Source organism: Mastomys coucha, unplaced genomic scaffold (genome assembly GCF_008632895.1).
Source record: "Mastomys coucha isolate ucsf_1 unplaced genomic scaffold, UCSF_Mcou_1 pScaffold22, whole genome shotgun sequence".
Taxonomy (NCBI): Eukaryota; Metazoa; Chordata; class Mammalia; order Rodentia; family Muridae; genus Mastomys; species Mastomys coucha.
The window spans coordinates 38,152,201-38,174,908 of NW_022196905.1; the positions used below are offsets into that span (position 1 = coordinate 38,152,201).

General features: G+C 43.8%; 2 protein-coding genes across 2 annotated transcripts in view; one reads left to right on the top strand and one right to left on the bottom strand.

The window, feature by feature from the left end:
* The window catches only part of LOC116070692, a 64,808-nt gene extending 55,243 nt beyond the window's left edge, over positions 1-9,565 (top strand). Inside the window, exon 5 of the transcript XR_004110517.1 lies at positions 9,350-9,565. The gene's annotated coding sequence lies outside the window, so the exon portion shown is untranslated. The remainder of the gene's footprint in view (positions 1-9,349) is intronic.
* Positions 9,566-20,383: 10,818 nt separating this feature from the next.
* Tapt1 (transmembrane anterior posterior transformation 1) overlaps positions 20,384-22,708 on the bottom strand; it is a 51,704-nt gene continuing 49,379 nt past the window's right edge. The window contains exon 14 of the mRNA XM_031342149.1: positions 20,384-22,360. Coding sequence (XP_031198009.1) covers positions 22,143-22,360 — 218 coding nt within the window. The 3' untranslated portion in view covers positions 20,384-22,142. The remainder of the gene's footprint in view (positions 22,361-22,708) is intronic.

Below are 22,708 nucleotides of genomic sequence, written 5' to 3' on the forward strand. Positions count from 1 at the left end.
AGAAATCCGCCTGCCTCTGCCTCCCAAGTGCTGGGATTAAAGGCGTGCGCCACCACCGCCCGGCGATGGCATTGTCTTAAGGACTCAAGAGTGGAAAAGATTTCAGCAGGAAACATTTAGGTAGAAACATTTGATGGGCACTGGTCCAGTTTCCTCTTAAACTCTGGTTGCCCCATTCACCAAGAGCCTGAATCTGCAGAAGCAGGAGGCAGGAGATTTGCTCAGATTTCCATCATCTTTAGGACTTTTTTCTCAGTAGATACTACTGTGAACTTGTTCCACTTCAGTGAGATGGTGACTCCTGTTCTCCATGGACTGATGCTTAATCTAAGGCCCAGGTCAACAAGGGAAGTGATCCAGACCTCAATGTCAAAGCACTTGGTGGGGGGCAATAGCATTTCCTAGAGGCCACCCAGCTTATAATCCACGATGGCCAGAGCCCTGATCCTGAGCTGAGGAAATGCTTTCAAGGGGGGCAGTCCGTTAGGACCTGCTTGTCCACTGCGTATGCTGACGTCCACAGGACAGGACTTTCTTCCTGCTAGAGAATGGGGTGACTCAGACCAGAAGAATGCTGGGAGACTTTGCTCCAGGGGGACACTCACTCAAGGTGAGTTATTCTGCCATCAGAATTGAGAACAGAAGCAGATTCCTGTCTCCTCTCTGAATATCAAGACAAAAGGAGCCTCAAGAAAGAGATTTGGGTATCTACCCAAACCAGCTGAAAGCTCTTGATGGGAGAAGAGCCTTAGAAAGGGCCTGTGGGGATAATTAATAGCTACCTGGATTTTTGGATTTTTGTCAGGTACCATGCACTGAGAGGTAAAGGACTTTCTTCTGATTTGTGTGGCTGGTCACAATGGGTTCCACCCTTGGAGATGCTGTAAGGTTGAGCTTCATCTCAGTTTCATAGAGAGTTCCAAGGGTTAGAAGGTTAGTCTTAGTAGAAATCTACAGCAAAGTTTATACCGAGTATACCTGACTCTGAGGGAGAGGAGCTTATAGCCATAATTCACAGCCTTTACAAACCACATTACTCACGCAGGGGCTGCTATCAGCACACCCAGGTATCCAGATTGGTCAGGAAGCAGTGTGATTGGTAGCAGTCAAAAAGCACAAGGCCACCATGTCCTTCTGCAGAACCCTAGTCTGCTTCCTAACTGGAACTAGGTTTCTAAGCACTTCTACTCCTCATGAAGATACCACCCACTGGCGTGTTGTCTTGCTTTTTTTTTTTTTGTTGTTCTTACTTTTTTTTATTTGTTTTTACTTGCAGTCTTTTATAGATAATATATTCTTCATAATTACTAGAGTGATATACTACTTCCCATAAAACAGTGACATGTATACGGATTCAAATCACCCCGCCCACCAGGACGGTTATCATAAAAACTCAGAGAATAACAGACGTCAACTGGGTGTGGACACCTGCCGGAATCACACACCAGGAATGCAGGGTACTTCCACTATAAAGAAGAGTTCAGCTGAGGACGAGTTAACAAAATGCAGAAAGTCCATTCCCAGGAATATGCCCAAGAAAAATGAAACATACCCATGCAAGATATTGTCTGTAGATGTGTAGTACAAACAGTTTAAGCTTATCGACAACTAACTCACAAATAAATGAGACTCAGACTGTAGTTATTTTATTTAGCTTTATTAGGGCTAACCCCTAATCTACTCTTCTATTTATTGGCCTGGCTACCTTCCCAGTGGTGTAATCCAGGTACTTGCTGTTTCTCCTGGCCAAGTACTCATGGTCCATTTCACCTTGTGGCGGCTTCCTCCTTCTCCCCTCTTCTTCCTCCTTCTCCTCTCATTTTTCTTCCCCAGACAGGTCATTCCAAACCCAAGCACATCTAATCACTGTGGTAGTTGGCTGTAGTCAGTTTTATTTAACCAATAGTTTTAAATCAAGGAACAAGGTTTGCATAACAAAAGCTTGTAAACATGAGAAGTCACTTGTAGGCTTAGACTTTTAGGTATAGAATTCACCATTACAGTACACAGCATCAGAACAAACAGGGATGTTCTTTCCAAGTGCTTCTTACCAGCCACAAATGGAAGCAGCACAGATTGCCATGCGATAGTATGGTGTATCCGTATAACCAACGTTACTCAGGCAAGAAGGAGTGAAACACTGATACAGGCTATCATGTGTACCAACCTTGAGCCAACCATATTGGGCTCAAGAGAAAGCAGCCAGTCACAAAGGACCATGTGCTGTGGGGTTCCATGCTCAGGAAATAACTGGAAGTAGGGTAGTGTTCACCAAAGACTCTGTTTGTTGGGTTGATGAGTGACTAAGAATGAGTAGCATATTTTTACTGATATTACAAGGATGCTGGGAAATGGATTCTGGACAGTATTGCATAGCTTTGTATATATCCTAGGAGATCTTGAATGTACACTCTACATGGATGCCTTTTATGATATGAGAGATGTATGTCAATGAAGCTATTATAAAAATCATAAAACACATCTACAAAGTAACTTTCACACAGATGCTGGCAATAGCTTTGTTCTTTTTAAAAAATTAATTAATTAACTAATTAATTAATTTTAATTAATTTCCCTCAACTTCCCCTCCCCCAACAACAGCTTTACTCTTGTTTTTTTTGTTGTTGTTGTTTTTTTCTTTTCAGTTGTTCAAGACAGGGTTTCTCTGTGTAGCCCTGGCTGTCTTGGAACTCACTCTGTAGACCAGGCTGGCCTTAAACTCAGAGATATGCCTGCCTCTGCCTCCCAAGTGCTAGGATAAAAGGTGTGAGCCACCACTGCCTGGCGAACAGCTTTATTCTTAATTACCAAATCTTTAAAATAACTAAAATGATTTCTGGATGTATAATGGTGTCTACAACATATGTAATTTCTCGAAAAACCAAAAAATAAAAAACATGTGGAATTTCATTTAATGCTAATAAGTCACAAAAAGACATGGATGGATCTCAAATACATGCCTCTAAGTGAAAGAAGAGAGTCTGTAAAGGTTTTGCTATGTATGATCCCTGTTGACATTCTGAGAAAATCCCTGTTCTGGAAAAGGCAACACCATGGAGATAGGAAAAAGAAGTATGTTCAGGAATTAGGGAGGAGGAGGGAGTGGACAGGTGGAGCACAGCAGGCTTTTAGAGTAGTGAAGGTATTCTATACAATGCTGCAACAGTGGACACATAGCATTACAGCATCAAGGGTGAGCTCTAATGACCACTGTAGAGTTTGGGTGAGGTGAACATACCTGTCAGGCTTGTTGGCAGGTAGCAGTTTGGTGGGCAGGGAATAGCAGTGGTAACAGAGGTGAGATTCCTGTAAAGGAGAAGACAAATGGGACTCTTAATAGTTCATGTTCAATGTTGACATGAAGCTCAGACTAAATAGCCCTTTTTAAAAAGTGATTTAAAAAAAAAATCAGATAGATGAGAGGAAAAAAAAAACCACTTAGCATCCTGACTGTGCACACTTAGAAGATCATTTAACAGTGTGACTTGTGGGGGGGTCTCTGCAAACACCAGAGTTGGCCAAGAAACAATCACCATGAGGCAAGAAGGAAATCCAGTTCAGCATGACTCAGTAGCTGGTGTTGGTTCAAACTTCTAGAGTCTGACACCAGGCACTTCCTTGTAGACATATTTAAGTACAGTACAATTTGGGAGAAAGTTTTCTGGTGTAATGTAAACACATGTGTACAAGAAAGCATAATTACATTGAAACTCTTCTCAAAGTACACATCACTTTTCCCATGAAGATGGGTTCTACAGATAGGCTGCATGTGTTATCTTAAGGGCCTAGGGGAGGATCAGGTGTGGTCTGGGTCATACAGACATCATTTAGACTATCGGCTATCTCCGGTCCTAGTTGGGGGAGTTTGTGGGCTATGGCCTGGCCCCACAGATAGCACAGGAGTTACCTAAACTATTAGCCAACTCCATTCTCAGCCTTCTAGGCACAAAACAGGTTATACATAGTTTCCTTTGAAAATACAACCCTGTGTGTTCAACATTCTGGTTTCCCTGGTGCTTATAAGTGAGCACAAGGATTTTTATACTTCTAATAGTGACCAATATTATTGGTGGTTTTGTAAGATTTCCTTTTCTGAATAATTTTAAATGCTGATCCTTCTTTCCTTAGCAACACATTTAAACATTTTTTTTTCTATGCCAATAAAGATTTCCCTGTGTTCAAAAACAGCATCATGGAACTGTAGTCTATGGAGGATCTATAATTTATTTGAATACCTCACATTTTAAAAAGAAATACAGTTTGTGGTATTTCATGAGCATAGTGCTCTTTTTTTGAACACTATGAAAATCATCCCTTGTCCTCGGAATTGATTCTTAACCACAATAAAGAGGCAACCTTATATTGGATGCTTAACAAAGGTTTGTGAGTGAACCAAGTGCCTTGCAGATATTGCCTCAATTGATGCTCAGAGACCCTCAGTTCTCAGTTGTTATCATTAGTCCAACTTTTCAGATAAAGTCACAGACACTTGGAGATACTGATTTCCTGAGGGCATTGGTAAAAAGTGGAAGTTTTAACCAAATTTGAGATGACTTGATTTTAAAATTTGAGCTGTTAGTTTGCACCATTAGATATATTGAGTTATCTTATAGATCTTTTAATTTTTAAAAACTTTTCTCTCTCTTCAGGAGAGTCATACTCATTTATTGTCACTATCAAAAATATAAGCATTATATTTTCTTCTTATCTTCCCCCTCTACTACCTTCTCTTTCCCATGTCCCCCAGATTCTCTCTCTTTAACCCCAATGGTCCCTTCTTCTGCTTTTGTGACACAATATTCCAATACCCCTTCTCTTGCTCCTCCCTACTCTAATTAAAGGTCTTAATAGAAGACCTGGAGCTGTCAAACTGCTAGAGGGAAACAGGCTGCACCCTTGAAGATGTATACAGGAAAGGGTCTTTCTGAAAAGGACTCCAATCAGCCAGAGAGCAAAGCTAAGACTTGACAAATGGCACTTCATGAGATTAAAAAGCACAGCAAAGAAAGAAATCAACAGACTGAAGAGGAAGCCTACAGAACGGGAGAGTCTTTGCCAGCCGTACATCTCACAGGCTTATCTCTAAAGTCTAGAAAGGATGTTCAAAAATTAAATGTTAATGAGGATGTGAGAAAGGAAGAAACCTTATACACTGCTGGTAGGAATGTAAAATAGTGTAGCCGTTATGGAAATCAGTATGGAGATTCCTCAAAAAAAGCTTTTGGGTTACCATAGCTCCAGATAAACAATCCAGGGTATATATCTGAAGGACTTCAAGTCCACATAGCACAGAGATACTTGCACACTCACGATATTATTGCAGTTTTCACACTAGCAAAGATACAGAACCAGGGTTCCCACCAACAAATGGCTAGGCAAAGAAGACATGGTACAAACACACAATGGAATTTTATCCAACTACAGAAAATGAAATATTTACATTTGCAGGAAAATGGAGAGAACTTAAACAGCGCTATGTTAAGTGAAACAAGCCAGACTCAGATAAACAATGTCTGTTTCCTCTCACATGCAGGATCTAGATTTAAGTATGTACTCATGTACACACACGTGAATGTATATGACTAGGACACAAGGTGCAAAGATGACTATGAGAAGGGAGGAGCTGGTCAGTTGCTGTAAACCACCAAACATTTATGTGTAATAAAATGTTATTCCGATCCAAGGGCGTGAGCTCTGTTTCCCATCCCAGAAGCATATGAACTCACCAGTCACAGCAGACTCAGGCCTTAGCTATGCTGGTTGCTACCTTTCAAATAGTAGTTGCTAGGTAACGAAGAGGTGGTTTATAGATGCCCTGCAGGAGGAGCCTGGTCTACAGCTGACCAGTGTCTCCGAGACCTGCCCCCACCAAGGGCTTCTCTTCGAAGTGCCACCTGGTAAACCCTACTGGCCCCTAGGCCCCACTTTCAACGCTCTTAAGATCCTGCATCCTCATCTCCCCCATGACTATCCTACCCCTGGCTTCCTTAGGTGTTTATAGCTTCCTTATAGAGTCCAAGGATGTAGATCAGTAGTTCTCAACCTTCCCAGTGCTGTGACCCTTTAATACAGTTCCTCGACACCCAACCATAAAATTATTTTCACTGCTACTTTATAATTTTGCTACTGTTATGAATTGTAATGTGAACACCTATATTTTCTGATGGTCTTAAGCAGCCCCTGTGAAAGAGTCAGTACATTCCCAAGGGCTTGTGACCCACAGATTGAGAACCACCCATGCAGATCACTCACTAGGACCTTCAGATTCTGACCTTTAGGGGTCTGGAGATAGGAAATATGAGTTACGAGAATATTACAGGTTTTTTTTTTTTTTTTTTTTTTTTTTTTTGCCAGCCTGTGGAGTTCTCGAGGCCTCCAGCCACACCAGGGCTCACTCATAAACATAGATAGGAAAAGCAATCTAGAGATTTTACCATTTATACCCAGACAAATACAAAGGCGGTGGCTACCTTCTATCCCAATAACTTCTAGGTATGCTGAACTCCCCAGAGAGCCTAGACAGCTGCTCTCATGATGGTTTGGGTAGTTTCTTTACCAAGGGGCCTACAGTTCTCATAGATAATGAGAGCATCAGTGGAGATGCCATCTGCTTTCCTCAGCTGCTAACATCGTAGAAGCCGTAGAGGTGAATATGGGGAGGGCACATGTTGTTAATCAAGCCCACTCCACCAACCTGCCTTTCAGAAGCTTAGCTTATATCATCACTGGATGCTTCCACTTGGGGTGCATTTCCACTGTCACCATGAGTCGCATGGACCCCCTTTAAAATGTCCTGGCCACCCTAGATGGCTCTCTGTCTTGTTCATTCTCTAGGTCTCTCGGACTCTCTGTCTGTCAGTCTGTCTGAATCTCTTGTATCCCCACTCTGAGATGGTATTTTACCCCCCCTCCCCCATCTCCCCAACAAACCTCTTGGGTTAGCTCAGTAGTGTGGCATGACTAGCACCATACCTTGGCCCTGGACCTGATGAAGGTACCCACCCCCCTTTATCCCAATAGTGCACCTGGAGGAAGTTCAGGCCTCATGTTTCTCCATCTTCCATCTGATGAAGTTGTTCCACTACAGGCTTGAACCAAAAACCTACCTTTTAAAATTGTCATTCCCCTTTATGTGTCTTTTTTTTTTAAAGATTTATTTATTCATTATGTACAGTGTTCTGCCTGCATGTATGGTTGCAGGCCAGAAAATGGCACCAGATCTCATTATAGATGGTTATGAGCCACCATGTGGTTGCTGGAAATTGAACTTCTAGCCACTGAGCCATGTCTCCAGCTTTTAAGTGTCATCTTGTGTGGTTAGTTGTCATGTTTTGGACTGTAGGAGTCTTGTGTAATCTCCTGCTAGAGAGGGCAGGCTAGATTGCACAGTTGTTACCTGGAAGGAAAACCAGCCTACAACATGAGTGTTGGTTCTCCTTGGGAACCAGATAATCAGAGCTCCTCATTTCTAAGTATGTTCTGTCTGTAGTGATGCTTGAGAAAGTCCAGGAGGACAGGAGTTTTCCTGAAGAGACTTTGCTTCGGTCTGGGTTTGGTTTATGCTTCCATTCACAGAAGCTGGCTCTTTCTTAATCACTATTTTGTGGTTGATACCAACCCTATCTTGTAATGTTGCTCCTGACCTTGAATGGAGCAATGTCACCATCCTATACAGTCTGCCACTGGCGTTAGGCACACTGACATCATCTCTGACAAATCTGCATGACTTTAGGGGCTGTCTTATCCTTTCTGGACCCTAGGCTCTTCACTTAGAAACCTGAGGTAAGTTTGTCCTTGGGTTCCTGATGAACAGGGTATGTGGCTAACAGTCTTCTGTCTGCACAGTGGGTCACTCATTTCTATGAGTCTCTTGTCAGGCAGTGGTGGCACACGTCTTTAATCCCAGCACTCAGGAAGCAGAGGCAGGCGGATTTCTGAGTTTGAGGCCAGCCTGGTCCTCAGTGAGTTCCAGGACAGCCAGGGCCATACAGAAAAACCCTGTCTTGAAAAACCAAAAATAAAAATAAAAAAAAATTAAAAAAAAAAGAAAGAAATGATTCTCTTTTCTTTACCATGCTAGTCCCTGAGTAGTGAGCTGATACTTAAACAGTCCTATAGGAGCAGAGGGGTCTATAACCTTCCTTGGGTCTGATGGTCCTGTCTGCTTAAAGGATAGAGCCATGGGCTAAATGGCCAACACAGTCCTCGGTGGCACAGACGGTCTGTAGATGGAGTTCATGGGCTAACGATGCTATGCTTCCTGAAGCCAAAGCACTAGAGCTTTATCCCTCCTGTGCCACTGACCATATCATGGCACTAGGCACTTTCAGCTTTTTTATGAACTCTATCTCATCTATAAAAAGGAAGTGGTTCTGACAGTACTTCCCTGAGAAAAGATGTGTGTGGAAGGAACAGTCTCTCATACCCGCAGTACTATAGCAGAGCGCAGAGACAATAACAGCACTCTACAAATGCGAAGCAATATTGTCTACTGGGACCTCAGGGGCCATCCTGGCCATGCGGTGAGATCTTGGGATAGGGCTCTTGGTCAACCATAAGTGGCTAGTTAAAACGAGAGCTTCCTGTCCTTGGATTCTAACAACAGAGAGGGAACGTGACAGGATGGAAGATGAAATCTAAGGGCTAGGAAGATGCTACGAAGACCCAAGACTGAGAGTCTAGCTCCTAGTTAAGAACCACTTCAGCAATATGATAGTGACTCAGCTTCCCAGAAGAGGTTTGGAAGTGCAAGGGAGGCACAGTGATTATCTTGCAGCCTATCTGCAGTAGGAAGTAGCAGGTCCTCCACAAAGTGGAAGCAAAGACTACTTTAGGACCATCCATCTGTGTCGACAGAACTACTTACTTCCATTTCTATTAGGAAGTATCAGGAGCTTAATCTATGGTGACGGTAGGGTGCTCTCTGTCCCCGAGCGTGGTGAGGAGACACCAGCCTGGAGTCGTAGGACAGAGGTCTGCGTCTGGGTGAGCCTCTGCCACCAGGATGAGAGTGACCTAGGATGGACCATCTCACCTTTCCGGGTCTTTTTTTTTTTTTAATTGATTATTTGGGGATTTCAAATAACACACCCCCACCATTCTCACTTCTCAGTCCTCCCACCCATGTCTGCCCCCCACCATGTGGCCTCCTCTCTCCCCAGAAAAGATTTTAAAAAGCCCAAACAAACAAGTCTGATTTATGTTGCCCATATACTCACTGGAGAATGGTCACACTGCCAGCGGCCGCCTCCCTAAAGAAAAGTGATAAGTAAATCCTTAGCCCAATTTTTAAGAGTTCTCATCAATAGATTCTTGCCTAGGTTGTCAGTTTTGTTTTTTTTTTTTTCAGGAGGATGGGGGCAGGGAGGCTCCTCACAGAATCCTTCCATGTCTCTTTTCCACTGTGGAGCCTGCAGTCATCGAGACCTCTGCAGAAGCAGCTTCCTTGTCCTTTACAGTCAGTAGAAGCATGGACATGGTATTTCTCTGGTCTCAAAAGTGAGACTAATCAAGCCTATTCAGTCCACTAACTAACATAATCAATAAAAACTGACTCCAGAAAGTATTGGGTTGTACAAAAATATCAGGGTTGAACATTGTTGCTCTGCCCTACCTTCCAAGAGTAAAATATTTTTTTCTTTTTGTTTATTATTTTCCACAAGTCTTTCAGATAACACAGAGATATAAATATACATCATTCCATAATGAGTTTCAGAATTTTTGGGGGGTGGGGGCAAGGTTTCACTGTGTTTCTCTGGCTGGCTTCGAACCCCTGGCCTCAAGCCAGCCTCTTCCTTTGGCCTGGCAGTTAGCAGGGAGTATAGGGAGTATAGTAGACTGCATACTACTGCACCCAGCTCAATGAGAGCGGTTTCTTTTTTCTAAGATTTATTTATTTTTATTTTATGTATATCAGTGTTTTGCCTGTATGTAAAGTGCACACATGCCTGGTGCCTCAGGAGACCAGAAGAGGGCATCAGATCTCCTAGAACTGGAGTTATAGGTAACCAAAGATAGCCTTAAACTCTTTATCCTCCTGCCTCTTCCTCCCAAATGCTAGGATTACATGTGGATTGGCAGGGCGCTCCTGCAGTAGCCAAGGCCTCCTGCAGTAGCCAAGGCCCACAGAGAAGGGCAGGGCCTAATGTATCTTCAGGCCTCCCAGAGTGTAGCTGGCTTGGCACTGGACATGGAGAGCCCCATTCACAGAACCTTCACCTACACACACACTGCCTTCATTTGCTGTCGAATGTGTCCTCCTGATAGCTGCCTCCCTTAGTCTTTGCTAATGGTCCCTGGTGGTATTTAAGGTTGGGATGTTCCAGATCGTTGATTATACTTGGGATAAATGAATGTTTTTTTGAACTATGAGACATGCTCCATCATCAGAATATGATATCAATTTAGCACATTAAGACCAGCATCAAAAAAAGCTACAAACAGAACATACTCAAGTAAAGGCAAGTAAGTATTCGATCTAGGTTTACTTTTAGATATAACCATACATTTCTCAGGGTTGCAATGACATTTATTTCTTATTATGGATTACAGTCAACATTCTTGGAAAATGCTGCTTTTAGTCCAGTCATAGGGCCTGGGTCCGATTTCCTAGCTTCTCTTGCTAAGCATAGCCATAGTATTTCTAGTTAGTGTGAGGAATGTTTCCAGCTGCAGATGAAGTGTCTGGGGAGCCGTTGCCTTCCTGGTTAGAGGACAGGCATTGGTTAGCATGCCATTTGCCTCTTTAACATGCATGTGATGCTTTGAGATGCAGCAACCACCTTGAGACCAACGGGGACACTGTCAGCTCTGTAACCAGCATTGCCAGACAGCCATGATGAAGCTTCTCCCTGGGTGAGACGCCTTCCCCCAACTGACCCCTTGCTAAAAACTGTGGGAGTTTGCTCATCTACCTACCGTGTACAGTTGTGTAAGAGTTCAGTTTTAATTGCCTTCTTTGTCACAGGGGGTAGTCCACTGTGTTTAGCCCTGCCACAGACCCACCCTCACCCTTACACTTGCCATGTCCGAAGACTCTTCCTGTGGTGACTCTGTATCTAGAGTTGTAGTGACATACTTGATTTATTGTTATCATTTCACATCATTTCCCAAGGCAGTGAGAGCACTGCAGATAAATACTTGTTAGGTGAATTTGACAAAACAGGCAAGACATCAGGCAGTTTGTATTTTAGGCTGGAAGACAGGAGAGCGAAGAACTATTACTCAGTAGCATCCTTGTGTCTCATTACGTCACTTAAACAGGCAGTCAGGTTGGAGGTCGGTGCTAACTCCACTAGGCTTATAGGAGAGCAAGCCTCAGATAGGTGGGATGCTTGGCCCAAGTCCTTCACTGGGCTAAGATGTGATGCTGAGGTCCATCAGACTTGGGTCCCTCTGATTGTAAAGCCCAGCTTGTTCCACTGCCTTTAGAAAGCAGTCTTCCAGAAAAAAACAAAACAAAACAAAACTTGCTTTTGAGAAAAGAAGACCAAGCTCTTAATATCTGAGTTACTCCTTAGAAAGGATATCCAGGACTTCAGACAGCCTCCAAGAGAGTGTAAATTGGGGGCCATCTTTCCCAGACCCCCTACCCTTGGTGATCTTTGGGATGAAAGCTGGTGGCTTTTAAGACTCCAGGGATTGGAAAGCAGCCAGAAAGTTGGTTCATCTCTTTCTCTTTGATCATTTCTTTTCTGAAGTATGTGCTACAGAAGGTCTTTATCTTTGGCTTCACTTGGCTTGTTATCTAAAAACATAGAGTTCAGTGGGTATCTCTAGATGCTGAGGCAGGTTATTAAATGGAAAAGAACAGCTATTTAATTTTTAATATTTAACAACTATTTAATTGTTTATATTTAATATTATCTAATAATTATGTACTTATTAAATGGGGAGCTGGGGAGAGGCAAGTGAAACTTGCATTACCATAGAATAGCAAGATGGGAGAATCTTCAGATTAGCTAACTGGTTAAGTTAGTGTGGGAGATTTTGTGCTTGCTGCAGAAGCAGGGAAAGCAGAGGTTTAATATAGCCAGGGAACCATCCAGTACTTTTGATTTGCTTTTTCAGAATTTGTTTTTTTCCCCTAGCCGCCGCTGCCGCTGCTGCCTTCTCCTCCTCCTCCTCTTCCTCCTCCTCCTCTTCCTCTTCCTCCTCTTTGCTTGTTTTTGTTTTTTTTTTTTTTTAAAGATTTATTTATTGATTATATGTAAGTACACTGTTGCTGTCTTCAGACACACAAGAAGAGGGCATCAGATCTCATTACAGATGGTTGTGAGCCACCATGTGGTTGCTGGGATTTGAACTCAGGACCCCTGGAAGAGCAGTCAGTGCTCTTAACCGCTGAGCCATCTCTCCAGCCCGTTTTTGTTTTTTTTGAGACAGGGTTTCTCTGTGTAGCTCTGGCTGTCCTGGCACTCACTCTGTAGACCAGTCTGGCCTTGATCTCAGAGATCTGCTTGCCCGTGCCTCCTAAATGCTAGGACTGAAGGTGTGTGCTACCACTAGGCCTGGTTTCGGCCCCCGTCCCCTCCCCCTTCATCCAGAGCTCTTGCTTAGGATTTACTCTTTTCCATCCGGAGCAGTTTTTTTTTTTTTTTTCCAGAGACATGCCACAGGAGAGACACTTCCTGAATCCACTCTTAAGCTTCCTACCAAAGCTCTTGCATTTAACATGTTAACATTTTTTCTTTTTCGTTAATAGCATATTTCAAGGGTACACACTGATTTATGAGTGCCAGCGAGGGCCTGACTTATCTTGGGTGGGGCAAGGAACTTCTACTTCTGTGAACTCATTTTGATGCCCTAAAAGTTGGGTTGAACCTTCATCAATTTTTTTTAATAATTAAAAAATGTTTACTGTCTTAGTCAGGGTTTCTATTCCTGCACAAACATCAGGACCATGAAGCAAGTTGGGGAGGAAAGGGTTTATTCAGCTTACTTCCACATTGCTGTTTATCACAAAGGAAATCAGGACTGGAACTCAAGCAGGTCAGAAAGCAGGAGCTGATGTAGAGGCCATGGAGAGATGTTTCTTACTGGCTTGCTCAGCCTGCTCTCTTATAGAACCCAAGACTTCCAGCCCAGGGATGGCACCACCCACAAGGGGCCCTACCCCCTTGATCACTAATTGAGAAAATGCCCCACAGCTGGATCTCATGGAGGCACTTCCCCAACTGAAGCTCCCTTCTCTGTGATAACTCCAGCCTGTGTCAAGTTGACACACAAAACCAGCCAGTACATTTACTAAGAAGAAAAAACATTACAGTATGAAGTGGGGATCTAGAGAGATGATGGCTCAGTAGTTCAGAGCACTTGCTGTTCTTTTGTAGCTGGAAAAGTACCAGGCTTTTGTGGCACCCATCCACCCCAGGTTTGCCATAGCATCTATTGGAAAACCAGAGCTTCATCAGCCCTAATGGGCACATCCTGCAGTGTCAAAAGAGAATTCAAAGAGAGTTTGACTCCCAGAACCGACTTTAGGCCTATAACTCCAAGTCCCAGAAATCTGCCATCCTCTTCTGCCTCTCTCTGTAGGTACCCATGCACATGTGCTTGCCATAGCATCTATTGGAAAACCAGATCTGAAGCACATGTGCCCAGACCCTTGCTGCTTGTGCAGCGTATTTAGGCAGTTACTACCTTGTAAATCAGAAGTTACTTGTAGAAGGAATTCCAGATTCAGGGAAGGACCGCAAGGAAATAATCAGAAAAATGACGAGGGTAAAGGAACTCTTCAAACAAATTATGATCTGGCTGTACATGGAATTCTACACAGCTACTGAAAATACTTTAAATTATTGGCATGGATGAAAGCCCACCACATGTAAAATAAGAGAAACACGCTATAAGCCAGTCTATACAATAGATTCCTGTTGTGTTATATTTACACACGGACACCTTGACCTATGCATGTATTACCAGTGTCTTAGTCAGGGCTTCTATTCCTGCACAAACATCATGACCATGAAGCAAGTTGGAGAGGAAAGGTTTATTTGGCTTACTTCCACATGGCTGTTCATCACCAAAGGAAGTCAGAACTGGAACTCAAGCAGGTCAGAAAGCAGGAGCTGATGTAGAAGCCATGGAGGGATGTTCCTTACTGGCTTGCTTCTCCTGGCTTGCTCAGCCTGCTCTCTTATAGAACCCAAGACCTCCAGCCCAGGGATGGCACCACCCACAAGGGGCAATTGAGAAAATGCCCCACAGCTGGATCTCATGGAGGCACTTCCCCAACTGAAATTCCCTTCTCTGTGATAACTCCAGCCTGTGTCAAGTTGACACACCAAACCAGCCAGTACAACCAGTAACAGTTTGAAGAAACAGACTCTAAGCTAGATGGTGGAGCTGTAAGTATTCCTCTCACTGTCTCTATAATTCTCTTTTCTTTCTTTTTCTTTTTCTTTTTTTTTCGAGACAGGGTTTCTCTGTATAGCCCTGGCTGTCCTGGAACTCACTCTATAGACCAAGCTGGCCTTGAACTCAGAAATCCACCTGCCTCTACCTCCCAAGTGCTGGGATTAAAGGCCTGCGCCACCACTGCCTGGCTTTTTCTTTTCTTTTTTAATTTGTGTGTGTGTGTGTGTGTGTGTGTGTCTGGGTGTGTGTGTGTGTGTATGTGCATATGCAGGTGAGTGTAAGTGCCTGTGGAGTCCAGAAGAGGGCATCAGATCCCCTGAAACAGGAATTACAAATAGTTATGAGCTACCTAATATGGGTGCTCAGAACTACTTGGGTCCTTGGGTCCTCTGGAAGATCTATAGATTCTTTTATCCATGAAGCTATCTCTCTATTCACCCTACTTTTTAAAAAATGGTCTTAGGCTTTTATCTAGTCTAAGTCAGTATTACTTGAGGACCTAAACTGATAATACCTTTAAAATGTCTGATATTTGCTTGAGATAGAAAGAGCTTGCTCTCTCCACAGTTCATTCTCAACATGGAGACAGCAGTGCTGAGCATGTTCTGCCCATGAACTGGAAGCCCTTTATAGCAAGCAGTATCAGGCTTTTGTGGCACCTGTCCACCCCAGGCTCGCCATAGCATCTATTGGAAAACAAGAGCTTGATCAGCCCTATTGGGCACACCCTGCAGGGTCAAAAGAGAATACAAAGAGAGTCCACGTTAAAAATACTAACATCACATAAGTCCATGATATTCTGCTCTCTGCTTAATGATTCCTTAGAGAGAGAAAAGACACTTCAACTGTATAAACAGGATAACCAGAACAATCCATTCTTAATCCAGTTCTAGAAATAACACTCTGCAAGGACCATCTATGGAGAATTTTGATCATGTGAGAGTCAGAAATGTAAACTGACAGGAAAATATAAGGGATGGAAAACCACTTATCTGGGCCTGCTCTTGTTAGAAAATGGTTAATGTGTGCTGGGGAAGTTCTCACACAGACTTTTATACTGGGCTGTCCGAACGTCTAGCCCACTCTGTAAGCAGAGAGAGCCTGTGAAATCTTGGCTCCAACCTCAGTGGCTTAGTTGAGAAAAGGGCTTTCTGAACCTTGGCTTCCACATCTGCAAAGTGGGGGCTTTGCAGGGACACAGTGCAGAAGAAATGAGGGAATGGATTATAGGAACCTTGCATCATGGCTGCAGTAGTTTAGTAAGTATTGGTGTAAGCATCACAATTAATACTGCAAGGCAAAGCTAGGAGGAAATTGATGAGATGTCCTGAGAAGATGTATGCCTCAGGGAAGAGTTGGATGTTTTGTTAGAGGTGCTTTAAAAATCGAATTTTTACCAGCTCAAAGCTTAAGTTGTCTCTAAGCTTATATTTGAGGGCAAAGCGAGTCATGCTTTTATAGCTATTTCAAGGGAAAGAAGGTTATATTCTTTTGTACTTTTCAATTCAAGATGGTGGTATGCCTTGACTCTTAGATATCCCTCAAACGCCTGTGACATATCAAGCCCTGGTCCCCAGTTGGTGCCGTTGAGGGAACGTTTAGAATGTGGAGCTTTGTGGGAGGTGCATTGTATTTGGGGGTGCAGTGTATTTTGGAGGTAGGTCCCTAAAAGGGACTGCGAGACTCATATACCTTTTTCTCTTAGTTTTAGCTCTCTGATTGTTAGGTAAAGCGGCCTTGCTTCGCCTCATGCTCCTGCCATCAGCTGCTGTTTCCCCACAGGCCAGAAGCGACAGGAAAAACCGACCATGGACTGGAACATGTAAGCTTGAAGCCAAGAAAACCTTTGCAAACTAGACTGAGGCACCCCCTCTGACGGTAGCCAGCTGAGCACTCTGGGAGGAACCTGAACTGCTATGGTTTTATGTTATCTTACCAAGGCTTTGGCAACTCAACTTTCTGCTCTGCCCCACAGGAGACAGCTCAGCTCACTCTGGTGTTATCCTCATGGGGTTCACAGACCACATGGGTTCACAGCATGGTCTCACAGGATGTTTGTCCTGCACTAGGGCCCACGAGCAAGGCCAGCTTAACCCTGGAGTCACTCCTGCAGCATGGTAGATCTGAAGAGGGTTCATCATGCGATAGTCCAGTGAGAAACAAACATCAGATAAAAGCTTGGCTTTCCAGATATAGTGTCAGCACTGAAGCAAATGGACCAAGTCTCGGATCAGGATCGTCTCTTTCAGTATCCTAACTTCCAGGATACTGGAAGGCACCTTAAGGACAGTCTGGAGTCTTGGCACTGCCATAGTGTGGCCCCAGGTCTGCACGAGCCCACTCTCTTCCACACAGACAACCCACTAGTCTTCTTGATCCCATGGCAGCTGCACTGGGCACCTGCACCAATGACATCTTAGCTTCTCTGGTCCTTAGGCTGGTGTGGCTGTCCCCAGCAGCTTCGATACAAGGCCTTCTTTTCCCAATCCTTCTCTTGCAGAAAACAGCTGACAGCACAGGCCAAGACTGCAGAAGAGGGGTTTAACATCCTGCTCTGCTTCTGTGTGGTCGGCACATGTTACTCTTCCTTTCTAGACTGTGTTTCTAGCTGTTAAAGGGGACAACAGCATACACTCTATGGGGGGTATGTGTGAAGATGAAATGATGTGGAAGATGAGAACAGCACTGTGCCTTCACATAAAACTCCACCAGCTATTAGGTATCAGCCCTTTGGAAGGTCAGCAGCCTGCTTTTCTTAACACACTAACCTGATCATAGTACTTTATAGTTCACAAAGTGGCTTCTTCATTTATCCTCTGGATAACTGAACTTACACTCCCACAGGAGCTCCCCTCTCCCCGGCCTTAGAGCAGGATCAGGCATTAAGAGATCATCAAGGTATTAAGAGCTCTCCAGGCCTGTTTTCATACAGAGCCCCTGCCACCTCTGACCAGAGCCTTCCTCTTCGTAGTTTCAACAGTGGCTGGCTCTCAATAGGCACAGTGTGTATGTGTGTGCGTGGGTGGAGGAGCAAGGCTGTGTTGGAGACATGCTGTGTGTCCTTCCTTCTTCAGTGACAACTGCCTTGCCCTCTCTTCCCTTCCACTCAGTTCTATTCTAACAAGACACCTTAAGTACACATCCCTTACAGTGGCTCTTTCTAAATTCTTGCAACAAGTACTGCCTGTCTCTGTCAGGAGCTGAGGGTGCCAGGGATGCAGCACCGTCTGAATTAGGTGGTCTCCTGTGATTAGTGTCTACAGACAGGGACAAGAGTGTCTCATCGTCAGGTGTCCATTTAGCTGCCACCTCCCTTACTCACTAGACAAGATCCGCTCATGAGCATACAGCATAACTTGTTCATTTTTGTGCCTCAAAGTGACTGGGACAATAATGCCTATGAGCTTTCCCGTCTGCATTTCCCTGGCCTTCTTAATGCTATACAACAGCATCTCTGGCTTTCGCAGTATTTACATTCCTGTGACGACATAGTTAAGATAGGGGAATATGTTTATGAATGAGTGGACAACAAACTTGGGCCTCCATACACATGTGCTTGTGAATGCATACCAGCATACATGTACACCTACACAGAACCACCCCCCCAACCCCACTGCACGTACATAGCACATGGACGCTTACACAGAAAGTCAGGTGTATCCTCATGAACTACTTGGTTTCCTTATTGCTAGATGAGGTTGTATGCTCAAAGCAAAACTCCCAACTGATGTCCACTCTTCTGTTTCAATTACTATATTTCAAGGGCAGAGTCTCGCCAGCCGGCAGAAGGCCCTGCCTCTCACTACCTCGCTCACATTTCCTTTTCCTATGGAAGTTTAATCAGTCATGCCTAGTATGTTCACCAGTCCCTGGGCATTCATAGTTCCCCATCCTTGAATCAAACATTTGAGAATCACTAAACCGTCCTCACCATGCCGATTTCTTCTGAGTAACTCACACCTCCCTCCATCCCTGACACGCCTTCCCTCCACTAGGTGTTTTAGAAGAAAACACTCTAAATCAGTGGTTCTCAACCTGTGGGGCCCAAATGACCTTTTCACAGGGCTCACCTAAGACCACTGGAAAACATAGCTATTTCTATTACAATTCAGAACACTAGCAAAATTACAGTTACAAAGTAGCAACAAAAATAATTTTATGGTTGTGGCCACCACAACATAAAGAACTGTATTAAACTGTATTGAAGGGATGCAACACTATGAAGGTTGAGAATCACTGCTCTAAACCATCTTGGATGTCTGAGGCACTTAATGAACACCCCATACTACACTAAGCAAACACTAGCATGGCACCCTTGGCCTCTGAGATTCTTATGGCTCTCTTGGCTCATTAACTTTCTACTCTTGCTGGGCCTTTTGTGTAAATGGGCCTGTGGGGTGTGTGTGTAGGTCAGAGATCAACTTGTGTGAATTGTTCTACTTCTTCCACAGTGTGGATTCTGGGGATTGAACTCATATTGTCAGGCTTAGCAGCAAGTGCGTTTACCTGCTGAGCCATCTTGCTGGCTCCTTATAAGTAAACTCTTAACACATTCTTTTCTGACATAAGGGCAAGAAATACCTGCTCACTAAGTCTGTGAACATTTAAATCAGACTTTAATGCTCATCTCCAGGGTGTGTGGGGTATCAGCTCTGCAATACAGGGAGTAATGGCCCTTAGTGTTTCCTCTACTGACGATGCACAGTGAACAGGGGTGTCCACTGGCAGTGTTGCCGATGCCTGAGTTTTAGAGATGGGTCTGACCCTCATCTCCGTTTCCTAATGCTGTCAACAGATCTTCTTGGATTGGGGTGGGGCACAGACCTGCCTATCAGAGGCCGAGAACACAGGTGTTTCCTGAGCTTCGTTCTCTTTCATTAGTCTTGGGAATTCTAAGCCAATCAGCAATTTTCCTTTTCATAGGCATCCTGGACCTCGGTTCCTTGACCCTCCCACTCCAGGGTGCTGTGCAATACACATATGGTTGGGGATAGCTACCAAATTCTGGGGGTGCCAAGGGGTGGGAAGGGGACAGACTCCAAGGTGACCTTATGGTACCATGGGCATTGACTTGAAACTGCTATCAGATGACCTTGTGCATACAGAACAGGGAAAGATCAGTTTGACACCACAATGTGAACTGTGCTATCCTAGGTCTGCCATACACACTTGACCAATGGCCAGTTGTGCCCAGCAGGCAGGGGACCTTGATGTCTCCTGCTATCCTTTGCTCCAGGCAATTCCTGACAGAGGAAAAATTAACAAATCACTGTGGGGGGAAAAAAACCACTTGGAGCTGAGGCATATGAAAATAAAGCACTTAGCCGGGCGGTAGTGGTGCAAGCCTTTAATCCCAGCACTTGGGAGGCAGAGGCAGGTGGAGTTCTGAGTTAGAGGCCAGCCTGGTCTACAGAGTGAGTTCCAGGACAGCCAGGGCTACACAGAGAAACCCTGTCTCAAAACAACAACAACAACAAAAAGTACTTAAAGGCCATCTTGTGAAGTCATGTCTGCTGAGCTTGCAGAGGTGGCAGGGCTGGTACTACAGGGGTGGTGAGGCAGATGCTGAGGAGCTAATTCTAGCATACTTTTTCCAAATGCTGGCACAAGACCACAGGGAGCCAAGATAAAGTCATCAATAGCATTTGGTATTTTGATCTGTAGGAAAAGCTAAAATGGGTCTGGTATATGTTGCATCTTACCTAGACTATTTAAAAACCAAAGTATTGTCTTGACTGTGACTCCCATATTATGACAAGAAGACACTGTGACATCAAGATGCACCACAGATAGAATGCAGATATTGTGATGTGATAAGAGATACTAAATGGTCTATGACCAACATGCAGGCTATTATTTCAACAATAGAGTAACTTTTTTTTTTAATCACTTAGGACAAGAGTAACTAAACGTAATTAACACAGCCCTATTATTTGTAAACTAGAAATAAGTTCTGCGTAAACTATAAATATCTCAATGAGGTATCCATTCCATCAAATATAATAATAATCATTGCTACAAGAAATTCAGTGACCTTTTTAAAAAAGATTATAAAATTGAATTTATTGAGTTTCACACAAGATGCACTTATAAAATTAGTACTGAATGCCATTATGACAGAAGTGAGTATCATCCACACTCCCAAGAGCATCTGCAAAAGAAATGCAATCTTCAGAGAATAGCGCAGAAACAGAAAACTCAAGCGGAACAGAAAGATACACCTAGGTCGTGTTCTTGTTCTGACCAGGGCTGCGTTTGGCAAAGCTTTCTCCACACTGCTCCTGGTTGCCATGGACACTTTCTTTTGGTAAAAAGAATAGTTTAAAAGTGGGGCCCCACTAAAACATACACAAAAGAATAAAAATGTTCATTTTAAACTTAAAATTGCTTCCTGGTTTTACAAGGCATAAATATATAGTATCTCCAACAGCTATCTTTAGATTCTGTTAGTGCAAAACATTAGAAACCCTCCTGTATCTCAAATGCACAAGCCAAGCATCCAAGCTAGTTTTATACTTATCCAGGATACAGGCAGACCATCTAAAAAGTTGCCATCTGTGCCTAAACATCTGCATGAGAGTTGAGTTTCAGAAGACAGCATAGGAAATAAAGAGTACCATCTTCCAGACAGGTCAGATCAGAAGCGGTCAACTTTCTAAGAGAAGTGTAGAAAAGATTCTTAGGGTAAAGTAGGGTGGCAAGAACTTGTCCTTGGATGCTAGAAGGTAGTAATGAAGCAGGAATAGCATCTTTATCTCAAATGAAAACCCCAGAGCACCTTTTGGTGGCTAGTTACAGTGTCCCAAACACCTTACTTAAGGTCAGTCATGTGAGGGTCTCTTCCCACACAGAACACACCCACAGAAAGACAAATGCATTTTACAAGTCCAGCAAGGTGATGCTCAATCTGCTGGGAATACTTTAAAACTGTTACTCCAAACAAAACATAAGCCAACACACTAGCTTGTCGCTGGCAACAGCTTTTCAGCCAATTCAACACCAGCTCCTTAAACTTGAAATAACCCACGAAGCCATCAGCCTTAAAGCAAAGCCAGGCCACTCTGCACCTTAAAGTTGACATTGCTCTGTGCCTTTCACCATCACTGCGCCTGTGTCACACAGCTCACACTCTGCCCTCAGAGTAACTGAGGTGGCAGGAAGCATTTCTCAGTGACACATGACCTGTATAATGTAAATGAGTGGCCCGTTGTTTCTTATAGGACGCTGCTATTCATCTCGTTGCAGTTAAGTAGCCTTTTACTAGCTCAGATGTATTGCCAAGGATGACTCTGGTGGTAAGAACATTTATCTGGACTTATATATGTAATAACTTGTCAATGCTTTGGCAGATGGAGTCAAGTCTGGAAAGTGTGTGGAAACAGTCTGAGGCTGGAAAGGTAACTCATGGTAAAACGTCACAGTTTCCTAGGTGTGTCCTTATACTGCAGAGGCCTTGAGGAATAGCCAAAGTTCTGGAAGCCCAGGCTGACAAAGGAAAGGAGCTGCTGCAGTGCTCGGGCCAGCTGCCGGAAGCGGCCCTGCTGTTCCAAACAGGAGAAAGTGTTCATCAACTGTCAGCATCCAGAGTCAAGGCCAGAGGCCATCGCTGTTCTGTGATCTGCCCTTCTGCAAGGCCACGTTACTGGAAGAAAGATACTAAGATTTGCTTGCCATTAATAATTTAAGTTTTTAAATAAATATTTAAGTGCCATTTTTAGCAAGTGTTCTGGCACCCAGCATGTGTGGCCCCGGGGCCTGGCATCTTCGTCTCATTAGTCACAAACTCAGTCAATCCGGTTCCCACAAATTGTGAACCTGTCTATCTCTAACAAATCTTTCTTTGAGGATCTGTGTTTTAGCTCAGAATTTTCCTGTGTTATGTCCTTCTCATCACCATCTGGGGTTGTTAGGAACTGATCAGAATTGCTGGTCACGAGTAAGGGTCTGATATTTTCTTTCTGATGAACAGGCTGGCTGGTGACGGAGGCAGACAGGTTTTCTTCTGTGGAAAAGGAGATTCGCTGGGTTAGCAGATGATTTCCCTTCGGTCACAGTAAATACTTATCAAACTACTTCTGTTTTTAGAGTACTGGAACGTATCTGTAATCTTTCCTCTTAGGTACACCAAATGCAGACTAAAAGCATACTGTATAACTCTGTTTATCCAGATATTACCTACTTCATAGGTAATACCCCATTCTGGCAAAAGCCTGCCTCTGATTTTGCAGCTCCCTCCCATGTGACCACAATCTCTCAGGACTACTGCCTGAGTGGAAAACAACACTGGCTCTTCACCCTGACCTCCGGGAAGAGCTGAGCAGACTTACCGTCTCCTAGCTCCTGTCTGTAC